At 46.5% G+C, this 15586-nt stretch overlaps 1 protein-coding gene across 1 annotated transcript in view; it reads right to left on the reverse strand.

The window, feature by feature from the left end:
* Window positions 1-7599, reverse strand: part of BLMH (bleomycin hydrolase) — a 29559-nt gene extending 21960 nt beyond the window's left edge. The window contains exons 1-4 of the mRNA XM_060259228.1: window positions 7377-7599; window positions 4334-4531; window positions 2126-2235; window positions 265-406 (exon numbers count right to left, since the gene is read on the reverse strand). Coding sequence (XP_060115211.1) covers window positions 265-406; window positions 2126-2235; window positions 4334-4531; window positions 7377-7389 — 463 coding nt within the window. The 5' untranslated portion in view covers window positions 7390-7599. The remainder of the gene's footprint in view (window positions 1-264; window positions 407-2125; window positions 2236-4333; window positions 4532-7376) is intronic.
* Between the last annotated feature and the right edge of the window lie 7987 nt (window positions 7600-15586).

Consider the following 15586-nt stretch of genomic DNA (forward strand, 5'->3'; position numbering starts at 1 on the left):
AGCAGGCAATCTACTAAGCCAGAGCAGATGAACAAGATCTCTAACTTGGTAAAGTGCAGTTTCATAAGCTCACACCATAACATTTAAAAAACAAGGCAGAACCAGTTCAAAAAATCTTGAAGGCAGAGAAACTTGTCTTTACTCAGTCTGCACTCCCACCAGAGGGCTGCTAGAATCCTCCCTCTGCCCAACTCTTCGGCATTTTTGCTAAGCTGCCCCAACTGCTGAAGACTTCTCAAACTCCCGGGAGCTGCCTGCTCTCACCTATAAGGTTCACGAGCATGTCCCACTGCCCACCATCGTTGGAAGGGTTGGAAAGCAGGAACTGCACCAGTCGACCATCTACCGGCTCCTCCTGTTGAGCTGTTTGCACATATGCGTGCAAGAAATAGTAGCAACGCTCGATCTGGGAAGGAAGCAGAGGAGAATGAAATTAGAAACCCGCTGACCACTGGTCTTGCTGTGATCAAATGTTCCCCTGAAGTCAAAAGTGCCCCTCAGCGTCCCTTTCTGATTTCATGACAGGGCCATCAGTTAGCAAGGACAGGAGACATGCCCAGAGTTGGAGAGCACAGCTGCTTTCCCTGGCCTCCTGCTACTAGCCCAGGCAGGTCAGAACAGTGTCCACCAGGGCTGTAGGCCACCGGGGCGGGGGGGGGGGCACACAGGGGCGGTGCCCCTGATAGAATTTGCAGCACTCTCACCCAAATTTCCCTAATCTTTCCCTTCCAAGTGAAAGAGAAGACTGGGTGGGGATGCTGCAGATTCTATAGGGGGCACCGCCCCTGTGCCCCGATAGCTGGCGATGGCCCCCGGATACCACCTAGGATGGTCTAGGACTCCCATCGCTCACTTCTGGAGCTGAGGACACCCCTCAGCTCCACACTATGTTACCTGGCTTCATTTCCGTATTAATTTTATCCGGTTAACAAATTGCAACTAAAGGCCAGCTCTAATGTGCCAGGGTAAAAACACAAGACCTGACCTGTTCAGTGATTCATCCCCACTGATAGAAACCTCCCTGAAAGCTGTTAAACTGTGACTATCATTTTGAAGTTGATTCCACTGGCTTACAGTAACTGCTTACTGGTCTGTTCCCAGAATTAGCTTAAGTGTCCAACCTTTTGATGGCTAAAGTATCTTGTTGGTTGTGGTAAACAAAGAGAATGCTATAAAGATACTTGATCAGCACACAACGTTTCAAATGCTGTCGGGCTTCCCCCAAAGCTCCCGATCCCCCATGGCTAAAAGGCTAGTGTGTGCATGCTCTGCTCCCTCAAGGGGCAGCCAGCCCATTGTATTGTTCCAATCTCTCCAGCTTGCTGTCTGCCAACTGTGGCATCCTTTCCCCCAGCTACTGGCTCACCTGCTGTAGCCCAGTCTGGGTTGCCATACAAACAGCCCTGCTGGATTAGACCAAAGGTCTATGCAGTCCAGTCGTGCAAGGACAGGGACTTCTGTGACTGGTAACTGCTCTGAGGGCAAAGGAGACTTCAGAGGCATTCAGCTGAGTGACATCTGAAAAGCGAGGAGGGCCAGGAGCAGGGGGAGAGGCCAATTTCTCTGCCGAGAAGCCAGAGGTCTTAATAGAATGTGTCAGAACTTGCTGTGCTCTCTTTAAAAGGGCAGGGACAATCACCAACGAGGTGCCTCCTGATCACCTGCTCCAGCTAGTCCAGGACAGGTGGCAGCAAGCCCCCTTCCCCTTTCAATCTGAGGTCATGGGGCTAAGTGAAGCCAGGAGGATGAGGTCAGAAGGTAGTGGGAGGATGGATAACCCCACCACCACTGTCCTCTCAATTCACATGCTTTGTAATTTTATAAAGACGTACAGTGTGGGTGGACACATGGCAGGGAGGAAGATTTGGGGCCAAGATGGCCCCCACAAATAGCACAAAAGAGACAACGGTCCTCCCATAGCTAATATGTCAGCTGAATGGGACCTGACCCAAGAGCAACCTGTTCCAAGCTCTTACCTTCACAAAAAAGAGAGGTGCTCTGGAATTTTCGTGGAGGGTCAAGGCACAAGCCTGAATAGCCTCCGCGCACAGAGAGGAAAGCCCGCTAGACTTACCTATGCTAAAGCTTCAAGCAGTAAAATGAAAGAGCTTTCCCCCCTGCTGACCTTGTCCCAGAAGAAGAGGTATGACTGGCTGAACTCAAACTCCTCGACATTGAACTTCTTCATGAACGGGAGACGCATCACGTTCAGACAAGAGAAGATCCAGCAACGCCCTACGGATCAGAGCGGCAGGCAGATGTTACCAGCTGTTGAAGCACAAGCTTGTTGGTGCCGTTTTCAGAGCAAGAGCAAAGAGAGCGAGGACACTGTTCCTACACAATGCACTTCTTGCCCAAATGGCGCCCTTCCTTGTTCTGTTCCACCTTTGCAAACAAACCCACAAAAAACTGACCACTCTTTAATATTTTTACTAGCCCATCAAATCACATATGCTAATTTGTGGTACATCGAAAGCCTGGTGGGGGGGAAGGGGAAACCCCTGAGCTCTCTTCTAATTTACAAAGGCATCTCTAGCTCAATCAGCTGGAGGCAAACAGCTGATCACTGATGACAACCACACAAGAGTGTATTTGCTCTGCTCAAGCTACTGCCTTCTAGATCACTAAAATCATTGAGCATTATTAAACACTGACTCAAACAATTTATATATTTACTCTTAGAAAACAAAGCAAAGAGGCATGATACTGGATTTGATTTCTGGCTTCTAAGCGGGAATATTTCTCTCCTAGCAGGATAGAAACTTAAGGAGAGCCAGTTTGGTGTAGTGGTTAAGTGTGCGGACTCTTATCTGGGAGAACTGGGTTTGATTCCCCACTCCTCCACTTGCACCTGCTAGCATGGCCTTGGGTCAGCCATAGCTCTGGCAGAGGTTGTCCTTGAAAGGGCAGCTGCTGTGAGAGCCTTCTCCAGCCCCACACACCTCACAGGGTGTCTGTTGTGGGGGAGGAAGTTAAAGGAGATTGTGAGCCGCTCTGAGACTCTTCAGAGTGGAAGGCGGGATATAAATCCAATATCTTCTTCTTCTTAACACCTATAAACCCCTAACAGGATCTGCTCCGGACTTGTGTGCTGCATGTTATGTAAACCAAGCCCTGTTCATATGTGGGCAGGACACAACAGTGCACACAAACAATAGCCAACCTCCCCCCCACCCCCAAGATCAAAGAGAGTCAGAGACTATTCACGGTCACTGCAGCACGTAGCGACACTTCAAATCTAAAACTGGACTGGCTTTCCACTGTAACGTCCAGCACAAATTTTCCAGCAGTGGTCACCAGAGAGATCCTGAGGCAAAGCCACTGAGCACTCAGAGAATGATAGCCAACTGCTGCTTCCAATTTTTACCAGAAATGCCGGCTGCCTGTGTCACTCTAGAATAGTCATCCAGAAACCATTTTAGTGAAGTCACAAGAGAGCAATCTCATAATCCCTGGGCAAACCCCCTTTATATTTATTTGTATTTTAGATCTGTAAATTGCCCAATTCCCAAATACAAAGGGCTCTGAACGGTGTACAACAAAGGTTAAAAACATCAAGATTAAAATTAGTAAAACTGAACTTCTTATAAATAGTCTCAAGGTGGCATCACTAATTTACACTTGAACCCACTCCAGACCTTGTTGCCATCTCGTGGGCAGGAGGAAGAGGAGGCTGAAGCAAGAAAGCCAGAAGGAAAAAAAAGAGGGTGCCAGCCATGATAGAAACCATTGCTGTCCTCACCCAAAGGCCTGGTGGAACATCTCTGCCTTGCAGTTGCATTAAGTCCTGCAGGGCCCTGGTGGTGTTTGGCAGAGAGTCGTACAGCACCTTAATGACTACCAGCATTCTTTGAAGCACAAGATCTTGTGGTTTACAACCCACTTTGTGTGGCTCATGGCTTCTAACCCATCAAAGCTGTTGCACTGATAAAGTCTGGGAAGCAGAAGTCTCCAAGACTCCATAGGATTCAGCGGCGCTTTTCCTGCAACAGATTCCCTACCCCACTGAAATCCTGAAAAAGACACCAGTTCAACTTTCACCCCCACAAGAATTTCTGTTGGACTCAAAAACGGAAATGGACTTGTGTTGTGTGAACCATTTTCCTGGCAGTTTGATTCCACCAGGGCAGTTTTTTAAAATAATTGCCTGCTCATTACTTCCTCAGGCAGAAAACTCTTCAGGCAAGAAGACTCCATGGCGATGGCTGGTGGAAACATGTTCTACCAACTAACCCTAATCCAGGAAGCCTCTTTGCATTGTCACAGCTAAGAAGAGAATCGTTTTCAGAGAAGAGCTGTTGCCAGCCTGCCTCTTCGGGGAAATTTCCATTACCTGAGTTCTTCTGATTGGTGACTGGCTTGCCTTCAGCCGGTACTGTGTGCTGGAACACCTGGAGCGTGTCTTGCACCACATTCCGCTCCAGGCACACCTCCAGTGGGTCTCCACAGGTTGCGACATTTTGGGCTAACAAGTACCGAGGCTCCGCTCTCAGGGCTTGGGAGAAAGCAGCAGCTTTTTTCAAGCTTAGCCCTGCAAAGACAGCATGTTGATTAAAAAGGAATGCCATTTGTCAGGGTCAGATAGAGTAACAGAGCCCAGAAACATTCACCAGAAAGCCAGCATGCCTAATCCCAGATGCCTAGACACTGCCTGCAGCTCCTTAAAGCCCTCCTCCATGTACACTAAGAGACATATTGAATATTTATGTGAATAAATATATCTGACATGCAAACAAATTCTAGGGCTATGCAATTCCAGAGCAATTATAGAGTTCGAAGGAACCTACAGGGTCTAGCCCAACTCCCTGCACAATGCAGGAAATTCACCTCCCCCCTGCCCCCCTTCTCATGATCTGCTTAAGTTCACATAATCAGCATTGCTGTCAGATGGCCATTTAGCCTCTGCTTAAAAACCTCCAAAGAAGGAGAGCCCACCACCTCCCAAGGAAGCATGTTCTTCACAGAAAGTTCTTCCTGATGTTTAGCCAAAAACTCTTTTGATTTAATTTCAACCTGTTGGTTCTGGTTCAACCTTCTGAGGCAACAGAAAACTTTTCACAATCCTCTATATGACAGCCCTTCAAGTACTTGAAGATGGTTATCATATCACCTCTCAGTCATCTCCTCTCCAGGCTAAGCATGCCAAGCGCCTCCAACCTAATTATCCAATTATCCCCATGTCTCCTACAGTATTTCCCCTGCTTAAACTTTCAATCTAGCACATTTTTCATCCTGCCCTAAAAGAGTTCAGTATGGCATACACAGATCTCCTCTTTCCCTATTTGATCCTGCCAGGCTGAGAGATAGCAAATGACCAAGGGACCCCCACTGAGTTCCATGGCTGAATGGAGATGTGAACCTGAGTTTCCTAGCGTTTGTGTCAGCTGATATGGAGGAGGGAAGAGGCTATGCAAAGAAGGAAGTGGGAGGGACACAAACATCATTTAGTAGCTCTCCCATGTTTACAGATGAAAATAGTGACACAACTCCTCATCTGAAGGGTCATTTGCGCAAAGACCAGCTCTTCCCACCTTGCAGGCATTGCTAAAGGTGTTTTTTGGCTTAATCGTTGCCCGCAATAATGTTTTCCACTTGTCTAGAAACCAAAAGATGGTGACAGCAAAGAATGGCCACTGCAGGGGGCCATAGGTAGCCCTGGATCCCAAGCTGCTTCTCCCCTTTGCAATTTCTGCCTATGGCGTCTTCTCTCCACCCCCCCAAATCTCAGATCTGGCAAAACGTGGTTCTTTTGGCTAAGGATATATTAAGACAAACTTGATCATCTTCCAGTATATTGCTAACCTTTGCAGCCACAGGGTGCACAACAGCAAGCACAGTGATTTTAAAAACTCATGTACTAGCATTGACCCAGAATTTACATGTGGGCTACAGATGAAAAGATGTGGGCTTCTAAAGAGCTATTTAAGTTTAATAGGGATTCAGGGAGGAATCTGAACCAACAAAGTTAGCAAACCACTGCAGGAGACTCCAGGCAGAAAGGGCTGAATTAAAGTTTACCAGTAGGGTGGATTATAATTAATCAAGGCTTAAACAGAGACGATGGTTTTCCAAAGACGCTAGAAATATTAAAATGGCTTAATGTAACCAGGTAGACTCTTTTGCGAACAATCCTTATGTGCACCTTGCATACTTTTTTGTAGAGATTTAGAAACAATATAACCTTTTAAATTCACAGTTCACCATTTCCTCTCCCCAAATACTAGAACTCGAGGGCATCCAATAGGCAGTAGGTTCAAGACAGACAAAATGAAAGATTACTTTACGCAGAGAATGATTAAAATGTTGAATTCTTTGCCAGAGGATGTAGTGATGGCCACAGGAATAGACAGCTTTTAAAGGGGATTAGATAGATTCATGGAGGATAAGTCTATCAGTGGCCAGTAGCGCTGCTAACCACCATATTCAGAGGCACTAAACCTCTGAATCCCAGAGCCAGGAGGCAACATCAGGGGAAGGCCTTGGCCTCTATGCCCTATTGTTTGCTGTCCAGAGGATCTACTTCACCACTGTGTGAGACAGGATGCTGGACTGGATGATCCTGCAGTACTCTTAGGTTCATATTTCTCCTACCATATGTGTGCGCGCAAATGCAGATAGACAGATTTGCTGACTGAGAACTTATTTAATGCACCTGATAGAGCCCATGAAGCCAAAGTTTCATTAAATTAGTACATTTTTAAGGTGCCACAAGACACTGTTTCTGTTTTTATAGTTTTAAGAAAACATCCACCAGAGGCAAAAATAGAAGCAGTGAATTACTGGGCACCAGAAAATAGGGAGAAAGCACATGTGTACACTTCAAACCTAAAATCCCATTCCCAAGATATACAAGAGGCCCTGAAAATAGTGCAGCCGTTTAGAACTTTTGTGAGATTCCGGTTCAAATTTGACCAAGTTCCCTTAGTGAGACTGTGGCCAGTCACTTTCCCTCAGTCTGACCTACCTCACAGGGTCGTTGTGGATATAGAATGATGTAGGGAGGAAGCCACCCTGAGCTCCCTGGAGAATTCTTCTTTTTTTATTAAGCCAAGTGATAGCTTGATTATAGCTAGAATAAAATAGGCATCTCGCTAACTAAAGAATAAAGTTACCCATTGATAAGAGAGAACGGATTGAGTCCCGCCCCCAGCCTGGCTACAGGGAGGCGCTCTGCCCACGCTCAGAGGCACTCTTTGGCCCCTCCGCCACTGAAGGAGATGCTTGACGTGGGGTCTGGGGCCTCGGCTCCCCTTCTCCGCTCAGTGGTACCCCCCTCCACAGACCGTCTCCATGGCAACCCCGTAGATCCTCTCCCCTGTGGGCCGCGCCCTTCACCGTCGCTATAGCAACACCCCCTCCTCCACCACCCCCGGTACCTGGGAGGCTCATCGCCAAAAGCGTCGGGTCCGCAAGAGCAACAGAAAGAACCGGGCAAGTCGGGGGGCGGAAGCGGCTCTCGAATCGCCTCGGAAGCAGGAAACGGGCACTCGTGACGGACACTGGCGAGGGACAAAAAAAAAAACCCCTTTCGCGGCGGAAACGCTTCTTAAAGGAGCCGCAGCCCTCTTCGGCGTTAAGGCTCGTCAGCACAAGCCAGTGGAGAAGATGCCTGCATGCCTCGCTTTTTATACGTCTCCTCCCTCCTTTCCAAATGACTCGAGGTGGCATACATCAGTTCCTTCCTCCTCCCCCGTCTCCTTTATATACACAACAAGTACGGATAGGACTTGGGGAGCCCCCTGAATTACAGATCATCTCCAAACTACAGAGATCGGTTCCCCTGGAGAAAATGGGTGCTTCGGAGGGTAGCATTGTGCCCCACTGACACGTCCCTATCCTCCCCAGGCTCCATCCCCAAATCACTAGGAGCTTCCCAACCTGGATCTGGCAACCCCTGACCCTTTGAGGTAAGGTGAGAAGGCGGAAGACACCTTCACAACAAATGAATTTCATGGCCCAGTGCAGACTTGAACTGGGGTCCCCCAGCAGAGCTCTGACTTCTTCAAGGCACTGGCTCTCTGCTCCCCCACCCACCCTCCCAACAAAGTCACAGCCCCTGAAAGGAGATGTGGAGTGCCTCTGAAGGAAGGGGTGGGGGAAGATAAGAGAGTGACAGGGCGTCTAAGGCAAGGGCTGGAACCTCCAGGCAGTCCTGAGTCACCGAACAAGCAGGACTTGCCCTGTGAAAGTAACCTGGAGTGCTCCAAATACATCAGAGGCTATTCTGGAAGGCAAGAGGTTTCTTGCTTGCTTAGAAGATGCTCGCTGTTTAGAGATCCAGGGATAGTTTGCCTATGCCAGACTCAGTGTACAAAGGAAGCACAAGAAGGGAGAGAAGGCAAGGAAGAATGAAAAATAAAACAGTTTCTTAACACAGGACAAGAGAGGCAATATATATATATTTATTTATTTATTTATTTTTTGGCTGGGCGGGGGGAATGCCAGACATGGAGAACTAGCACAAGGGAATATAAGGCCAGTCCAAAGTGATTGCTTTTATTGATGCAATTACCAAAGCAAATTGAGGTTTCTTCAGAGGAAAGAAAGCAGTCGATACAAATAAGGCATTTATACCTTAATACATAACACAGAGAAAAGGCCACCAAGAAAGCGTAGTGGTGGAAAGTGCCATCAAATCACAGCTAACAGGGATTTCAAAACGGGAGAAGTTCAGAGGCGGTTTTGCCATTGCCTGTTTCTGCATCGCCTTGATGGTCTCCCATCCAAATACTACTGGGGATGACCCCACTCAGCAGCAAAGTTCTGATGAGGTCAGGCTAGCCTGGGCCATCCAGGTCAGAGCAAAAAAGAAAAATATACAGAAATTATAAAAAGGAACCATATGACTAGGAATATACTTCCTCAGATACATATCAGACTAATCCAACTGAATTTCTGGAATGATTAGGTAGAAATCTGGGTGAAGAGTCTGGGTGTTTTACTGGAGCCTTCATTATCAATGGAGGCCCAGATAACAGCCACTGCCAAGTCAGCTTTTTTCCATCTGAGGCGGGCAAAGCAGTTGGCCCCTTTCCTGGAGCGTCGGGACCTAGCAACGGTGATCCATGCGACGGTCACCTCACGATTGGACTACTGTAACGCCCTCTACATGGGGCTGCCTCTGTGCCGGACCCGGAAGTTACAGCTAGTGCAGAACGCGGCGGCCAGGCTGTTACTTGGTCTCCCAAGATGGGAACATGTGCGGCCGGGGCTACGCGAACTGCACTGGTTACCGATTGTATACCGGGTCCAGTACAAAGTGCTGGTTATCACCTTTAAAGCCCTATATGGCCGAGGACCAGCCTACCTGAGGGACCGTCTCTCCCCGTATGAACCCCAGAGAGCACTGAGGTCAGTAGGAAAGAACAGACTGACTACCCCTGGGCCAAGACAAATTAAACTACAGAATACTCGCTCTCGGGCCTTTTCGGCCGCAGCCCCACATCTCTGGAACCAACTCCCAGAGGAGGTGCGGGCCCTGCGGAACCTTGATCAGTTCCGCAGGGCCTGCAAGACCACCCTTTTTAAATTAGCTTATGAATAACTGAAAATCCGCCATCAGCATCAACTAGAAGAGTGTTAAGGATAGCGTCATAAAATGTTTTAGTTAATTGTTTTAATTCAGGCTTTTAAGGTTAGTTTAATGTTAATTTAATGTTTCTAGTGTAACTGTTTTATTGTTGGTGCACCATGGGTCACCGTATTGTTAGCCGCCCTGAGCCTGCTTCGGCGGGGGAGGGCGGGGTACAAATAAAATTTATTATTATTATTATTATTATTATAAATCAGAATATGGAATGCTTTGTAAGGAATATGCCACAAGTTTTTAGTATGGTGTGTTAATACTTACCAGAATCATCCTTGTAAACATTTGTCTTCCAAGTAAACAGCTCTTACAGCACCTTCCCTCCCCTCTGGCAAGAAAAGGATGATCTGGAAGACCGGCTCCATTTCAATAAAAGGTTAATTTAATTTACACCTAATTTCCATCTCTTAGCACACAAGCCTGTGATCTTTTGTTCACTGTAATTAGCTGGAAATATGTGTAGGCTCACTCCCTTCTGAACAGGTAGAAAGACGTTCCAGACAGTCTCCATCCCGCTTCTATGCAATCAGCTTTTGCAAACTTTAATCTGATACTGCGTGCTGCTAGAAACATCCCTCATTGACATGGACCATCACCATTCGTTTCTCTAGCATGTCTACATTTTGCATTCTCTTGATTTTTACTGACTTTGACCTGCAAAGCTGTGGGGGAGAAGGATAACAGAAAAAAATTTCCACGTGGATTGCTTTCAGAAAATAAAAAGTTAGGGATGGGTTAATAGAAAGTTCCCCAGCACATGTCACTGATGTTCTTTATGGGCATCGTCCCTGGCGCAGAGTGTTAAAGCTGCAGTACTGCAGTCCTAAGCTCTGCTCACGACCTGAGTTCGACCCCGGTAAAAACTGGGTTTTCAGGTAGCCGACTCGAGGTTGACTCAGCCTTCCATCCTTCGGAAGTCAGTAAAATGAGTACCCAGCTTGCTGGGGGGGAAGTGTATAACTGGGGAAGGCAATGGCAAACTACCCCGTAAAAAGTCTGCCATGAAAATGTTGTGAAAGCAACATTTACCCCAGAGTCGGAAATGACTGGTGCTTGCACAGGGGACCTTTCCTTTCCTACAGAGACTTATACAACCAAACATACAGCTTAAGAACAAAGAAACAGATTAGTGTAAGACTACCTGCAGCATTTTACAACAATTTTGTTCTAAGCTAAAATAATGTAACATCGTATCCCCATCCCCCCCAAAAAGCTTTTTAATGGGAAAACCCATTTTCCAATAAAATGGCAAGCATATAATGGAGAAACTACTGTGTGTTACTTTTGAGTCAAAAACAAGTCTGCTTGAAATGTGCCTCCAGTCAAGACACATTGGAAGTTACAGTTTGACAAACCACTTCAACACATATTACAGCAAGCAATGTTATATAATATCTATGCTTATTTCCAGTGAAAGAGACGGAAAGACTAAAAATCACTTCTTCAGTGTGAAACAGAAACATGTGCTGCAGGGTAGTTCCACTGCATAAGAGCAAAAAGAAAGGAAATGAGTTAGATCCTCTGTGACCTATTATTACCTGTTGAATTAAGGCATCTGGTTTCTAGTCAAGATTGGTGTGCTTTTCCTTTCTACTTTGCAGCAGCTCGTCAATTAAAATTTTCTGTTTCTTTGAGTCCCGTGGCAACAAAGTTTAATTCTGGATGTAAGTTTTCATGTGTGTGCACACTTATTTTGAAGCAACAGAACAAAGTTTGAGTCCAGTGGCACTTTTAAGACCAACAAAGTTTAATTCTGGGTATATTCTTCAGCAATTGAGTTCCTGCTGGGCTTTTTCAACTAAAGAAGTCCTGTCCCCAGGTATTTCCCAAAGCAGAGCTGGCAACCCTACTTGGGCTCAGCCTCGTTCAAGTAACCTCTGGATCAGAGATCCCCTGTTTGTAAATGACTAGGTTAGCTATCCAGCTTTATCATTTTATCTTCACCATTCTTTGCTCTTTTTTTTAAGAAGATACTGGATTTATATCCCGCCCTCCACTCTGAATCTCAGAGCGGCTCACAATCTCCTTTATCTTTCTCCCCCACAACAGACACCCTGTGAGGTGGGTGGGGCTGAGAGGGCTCTCCCAGAAGCTGCCCTTTCAAGGACAACCTCTGCCAGAGCTATGGCTGACACAAGGCCATTCCAGCAGGTGCAAGTGGAGGAGTGGGGAATCAAACCCAGTTCTCCCATATAAGAGTCTGCACACTTAACCGCTACACCAAACTGGCTCTCCAAGTTTTTTGTTGTATATTCCTGCTTATTCTTTTGTTGAATAAGTCTGTTGTTGAATTCTGGAGCTTCAATCTGAATCTAGTACTTTGGCCCAGGTTGGTTACAGCTACCAAAGTAATGTTTTTGGAACTCACCTTTTAACAACACAAACTTAGAGGATTGGTTGCTTGTCCCTTGGTCTCTGGCTGCTTGGGAGTCAAAGGAGAGGGCTAGATGCTTGGTCCATTGGCTTCTGACTGGTTGGGTAATCAAAGGGGCTGGTGGCAGTGATATCCAGAGATCTGTGGGTTCACACTTCAGCCTTTTGTTTGTTTGTTTTGCTGAGCCAGTCACACCCCTAACCTGAACTCCCTGATTTTGGGGTGTTTGTGACAATACCTGTGTGCTAATTCACCCACCCCCTACAGACAGCCAGGATGTTTCCTGCTTTGCCCATCTCAGTATAATAGAGTTTGTGGTTAAACTGAAATCCAACACAGGACTTGCTCAAATTTGGTTGCAAGATGTAGGGATGCAACATAATGAGGTCAATATCAAATGCTACATGGAAATTGCATCTTCTAAGGAAGCCTGTTCTAACTTTAGTTGGAGGCGAACACCAAAATCACAAGGACAAGGCCACTCCAGGAAACAGAATGCTGGTGCAGATGGACCTTTGGACCAACCAGGCTGCTTTAAACCCTCAGTCGTCTTCAATGGCTTGATTTTAATGACGGATCATAAAAGCTGAAGTATGACAATGTGGAGTAACAACAAGAAACAGGAACAGGGCCGGGTAGACCTTGAGCTTACAGAAATAGACATCCTATGACAACATATAATGCTTTGAGGCCATGACAAAGGTCTTGTGGGTGAGTACCAAGGGTTTATGATGAGCCATATCTTCACATGTCCCTATTACCTTCTGTCCAGTTCTTGCAGTTTCCAGTCCTTTAGGATTCAGAGGAAATAGCGCATTTTATTCAGAGGATAGTCAATCTTGCTCCTGTATTAAACTGTTGTTTGGAGTGCCTCTTCCTGCCATGGAGGTGGCCATATGCTGATGACCATACAGGCACCAACTATATCAGAAGACCCAACAGTGGCTTAGGACTGGACTTCTATAGCAGGCTGCGGGGGGAATCAAAGGTATTAGTAGCATACAAACATTGGCCAATCATGGAACACCAGGTGACCATCCAGCTGGACACTGTCAGCCACTCAGTCTTGACTCTGCCCTTTCTGTTCTTTTATACCCGTATCTTCGCTGTGGATACTTGGAAAAGTCGATTTGCAAAAGAAGGGGCTTGGAGATGGATTGGTGAAACGCTGGCTGGATGATGGGGCCAGGCAGAGGTTAAAGGCTGTTTTGTGGTTGGCAGGAAGAAGAAGACTGTAGATTTATACCCCACCCTTCTCTCTGAATCACTCAGAGCGGCTTACAATCTCCTTTATCTTCTCCCCCCACAACAGACACCCTATGAAGTGGGTGGAGCTGAGAGGGCTCTCACAGCAGCTGCCTTTTCAAGGACAACTCCTGCGGTAGCTATGGCTAACCCAAGGCTATTCCCAGCAGGTGCATGTGGAGAAGTGGGGAATCAAACCTGGTTCTTCCAGATAAGAGTCTGCACACTTAACCACTACACCAAACTGATGAGTACACCTGACCTGGTGTAGACTTTGTGGAGCTATTGCAAATAACTACTACTATGTACTAAAATTTAATCTACATTTTAATGTTGTTGTATTATACGGACATGTATTTTAGTAGTATACCTTTGACAGATTTGTACTTTTTACTACTGATAGATTTGTGCTTTTTTACCTGGTCTATGACTGTTATAATAAACACCAACTGACCTGGATAGCCCAGGCAAACCTGATCTTATCCAATCTCAGAAGCTAAGCAGGGCCAGCCTTGGTTAGTATTTTGGATGGGAGACCACCAAGGAATGCCAGCGTTGTGATGCAGAGGCAGGCAATGGTGAACCACCTATGAACATCTCTTGTCTTAAAAACCCTATGGGGCCACCAAAAATCAGCTGTGACAACAGCATTTTTCCAGCACCACCAGGGCAGATTAACAACCAAACTGGTTAAGAACTTTGGCAAGAGAAACTTAAAAGTAAATACCAAGAATTACTCACTGGAAAAGAACAAACCCTTTGTAGCTAAGTGTTTAGATGTCACTATTGTTTGGCACAGGGCTTTTTTGTAGAAAAAGCCCAGCAGGAACATATTTGCATATTAGGCCACACCCCCTGGTGCCAAGCCAGCTGGAACTGCATTCTTGCTCAAAAAAAGCCTTGCCTGGAGATTTTGGGGTGGGGGGTGGGGGTGGAGCCTGGAGAGGGCAGGGACCTCAACAGGGTATAGAGCCATACAGTCTGCCTTCCAAAGCAGCCATTTTCTCCAGGGGAACTGATCTCTGCCGTCTGGAGAACAGAAGAAGGCAATCAAAACAATTAAGGGACTGGAGCACTTTTGTTATGAGGAATGGCCAAAAAGTCTGGAATTTTTCAGTTCAGAAAACCGACAAGGGGAGACATTGCAGAAACTATGCATGGTGCAGGGAAAGTGAATAGGGGAAATTTATCCTTCTGTAATACTAGCACTTGGGGCATCCAAAGAAGTTGACGGGCAGTAGATTCGGGAGTGACAAAATGAAATACTTCTTTACTCAACAAATGATTAAATTGTAGGACTCACTGTGAGTGGAGACAGTGGTGGCCACAGGCATTGAGAGGTTTAAAGGGGGATTTGATGGATTCATTATGGAGAGGTCAATCAGTTGCTATTAGTGACTAAAGGCAGCCTCAATGTTTTGGAGTCAGTGAGCCTCTAATACTAGTGCTTGGAGGCAACAGCAGAGGCGTTGGCCTCTAAGTCCGGTTTGTTGGCCTTCCAAGGCAGCTGGTTGGCCACTGTGTGACACCGGATGTTGGTCTGGGTCAAGGGTAGGGAACGTTGGCTCTCCAGATGTTTTTTGCCTACAAATCCCATCAGCCCCAGCCAGCATGGCCAATGGCAGGGGCTGATGGGAGTTGCAGGCAAAAAACATCTGGAGAGCCAACGTTCCCTACCCCTGACTGGGTGGATCGCTGGTCTGATCCTGCACAAGATTTACGTAGCTTATGGGAGATCATTGGAAAATTTCCTCTGGTTTGATACCTATTATTCTCTCTCCCCCCTCCACACACAAACACACTTCCTTTGCAGCCTCCACTATAAGTCATGTGCAAACAACCCCATGATCCTAGAGAAATAGTTTGTTGGTCAGATCTTCCTTTGGCAGGAAGTTTGAATGGGCACCACACTTTTTGATTAGACCAAGAAGAAGAAGAAGAGTTGGGTTTTATCAGGGCTTTTTTTTTTTTTGGTAGAAAAAGCCCAGCAGTAATTTATTTGCATATTAGGCCACACCCCCTGACAGCCATTGTTTCACACAGGGCTTTTTTGGTAGAAAAAGCCCAGTAGAAACTAATTTGCATATTAGGCCACACCCCTGCTGCCAAGACAGCTGGAATTGTGTTCCTGCTAAAAAAAAAACCCCCAACAACCTTGGGTTTTTTGCCCCGCTTCCCTCCACCCTAAGGAGTCTCAAAGCAGCTTACAATCACCTTCTCTTCTCCCTGAAGCAGACACTTGTGAGGTAGGTGGGATTGAGAGAGCCCTGAGAGAACTGTGACTGGACCAAGCAGGCTTCCTGTTGAAGAATGAGAAATTAAACCTGGTTCTTTAAATTAGAGTCCACCACTATTAACTGCTACACCACGCTGGCTCCCTC

This window comes from Heteronotia binoei, chromosome 18 (genome assembly GCF_032191835.1).
Source record: "Heteronotia binoei isolate CCM8104 ecotype False Entrance Well chromosome 18, APGP_CSIRO_Hbin_v1, whole genome shotgun sequence".
NCBI classification, from domain to species: Eukaryota; Metazoa; Chordata; class Lepidosauria; order Squamata; family Gekkonidae; genus Heteronotia; species Heteronotia binoei.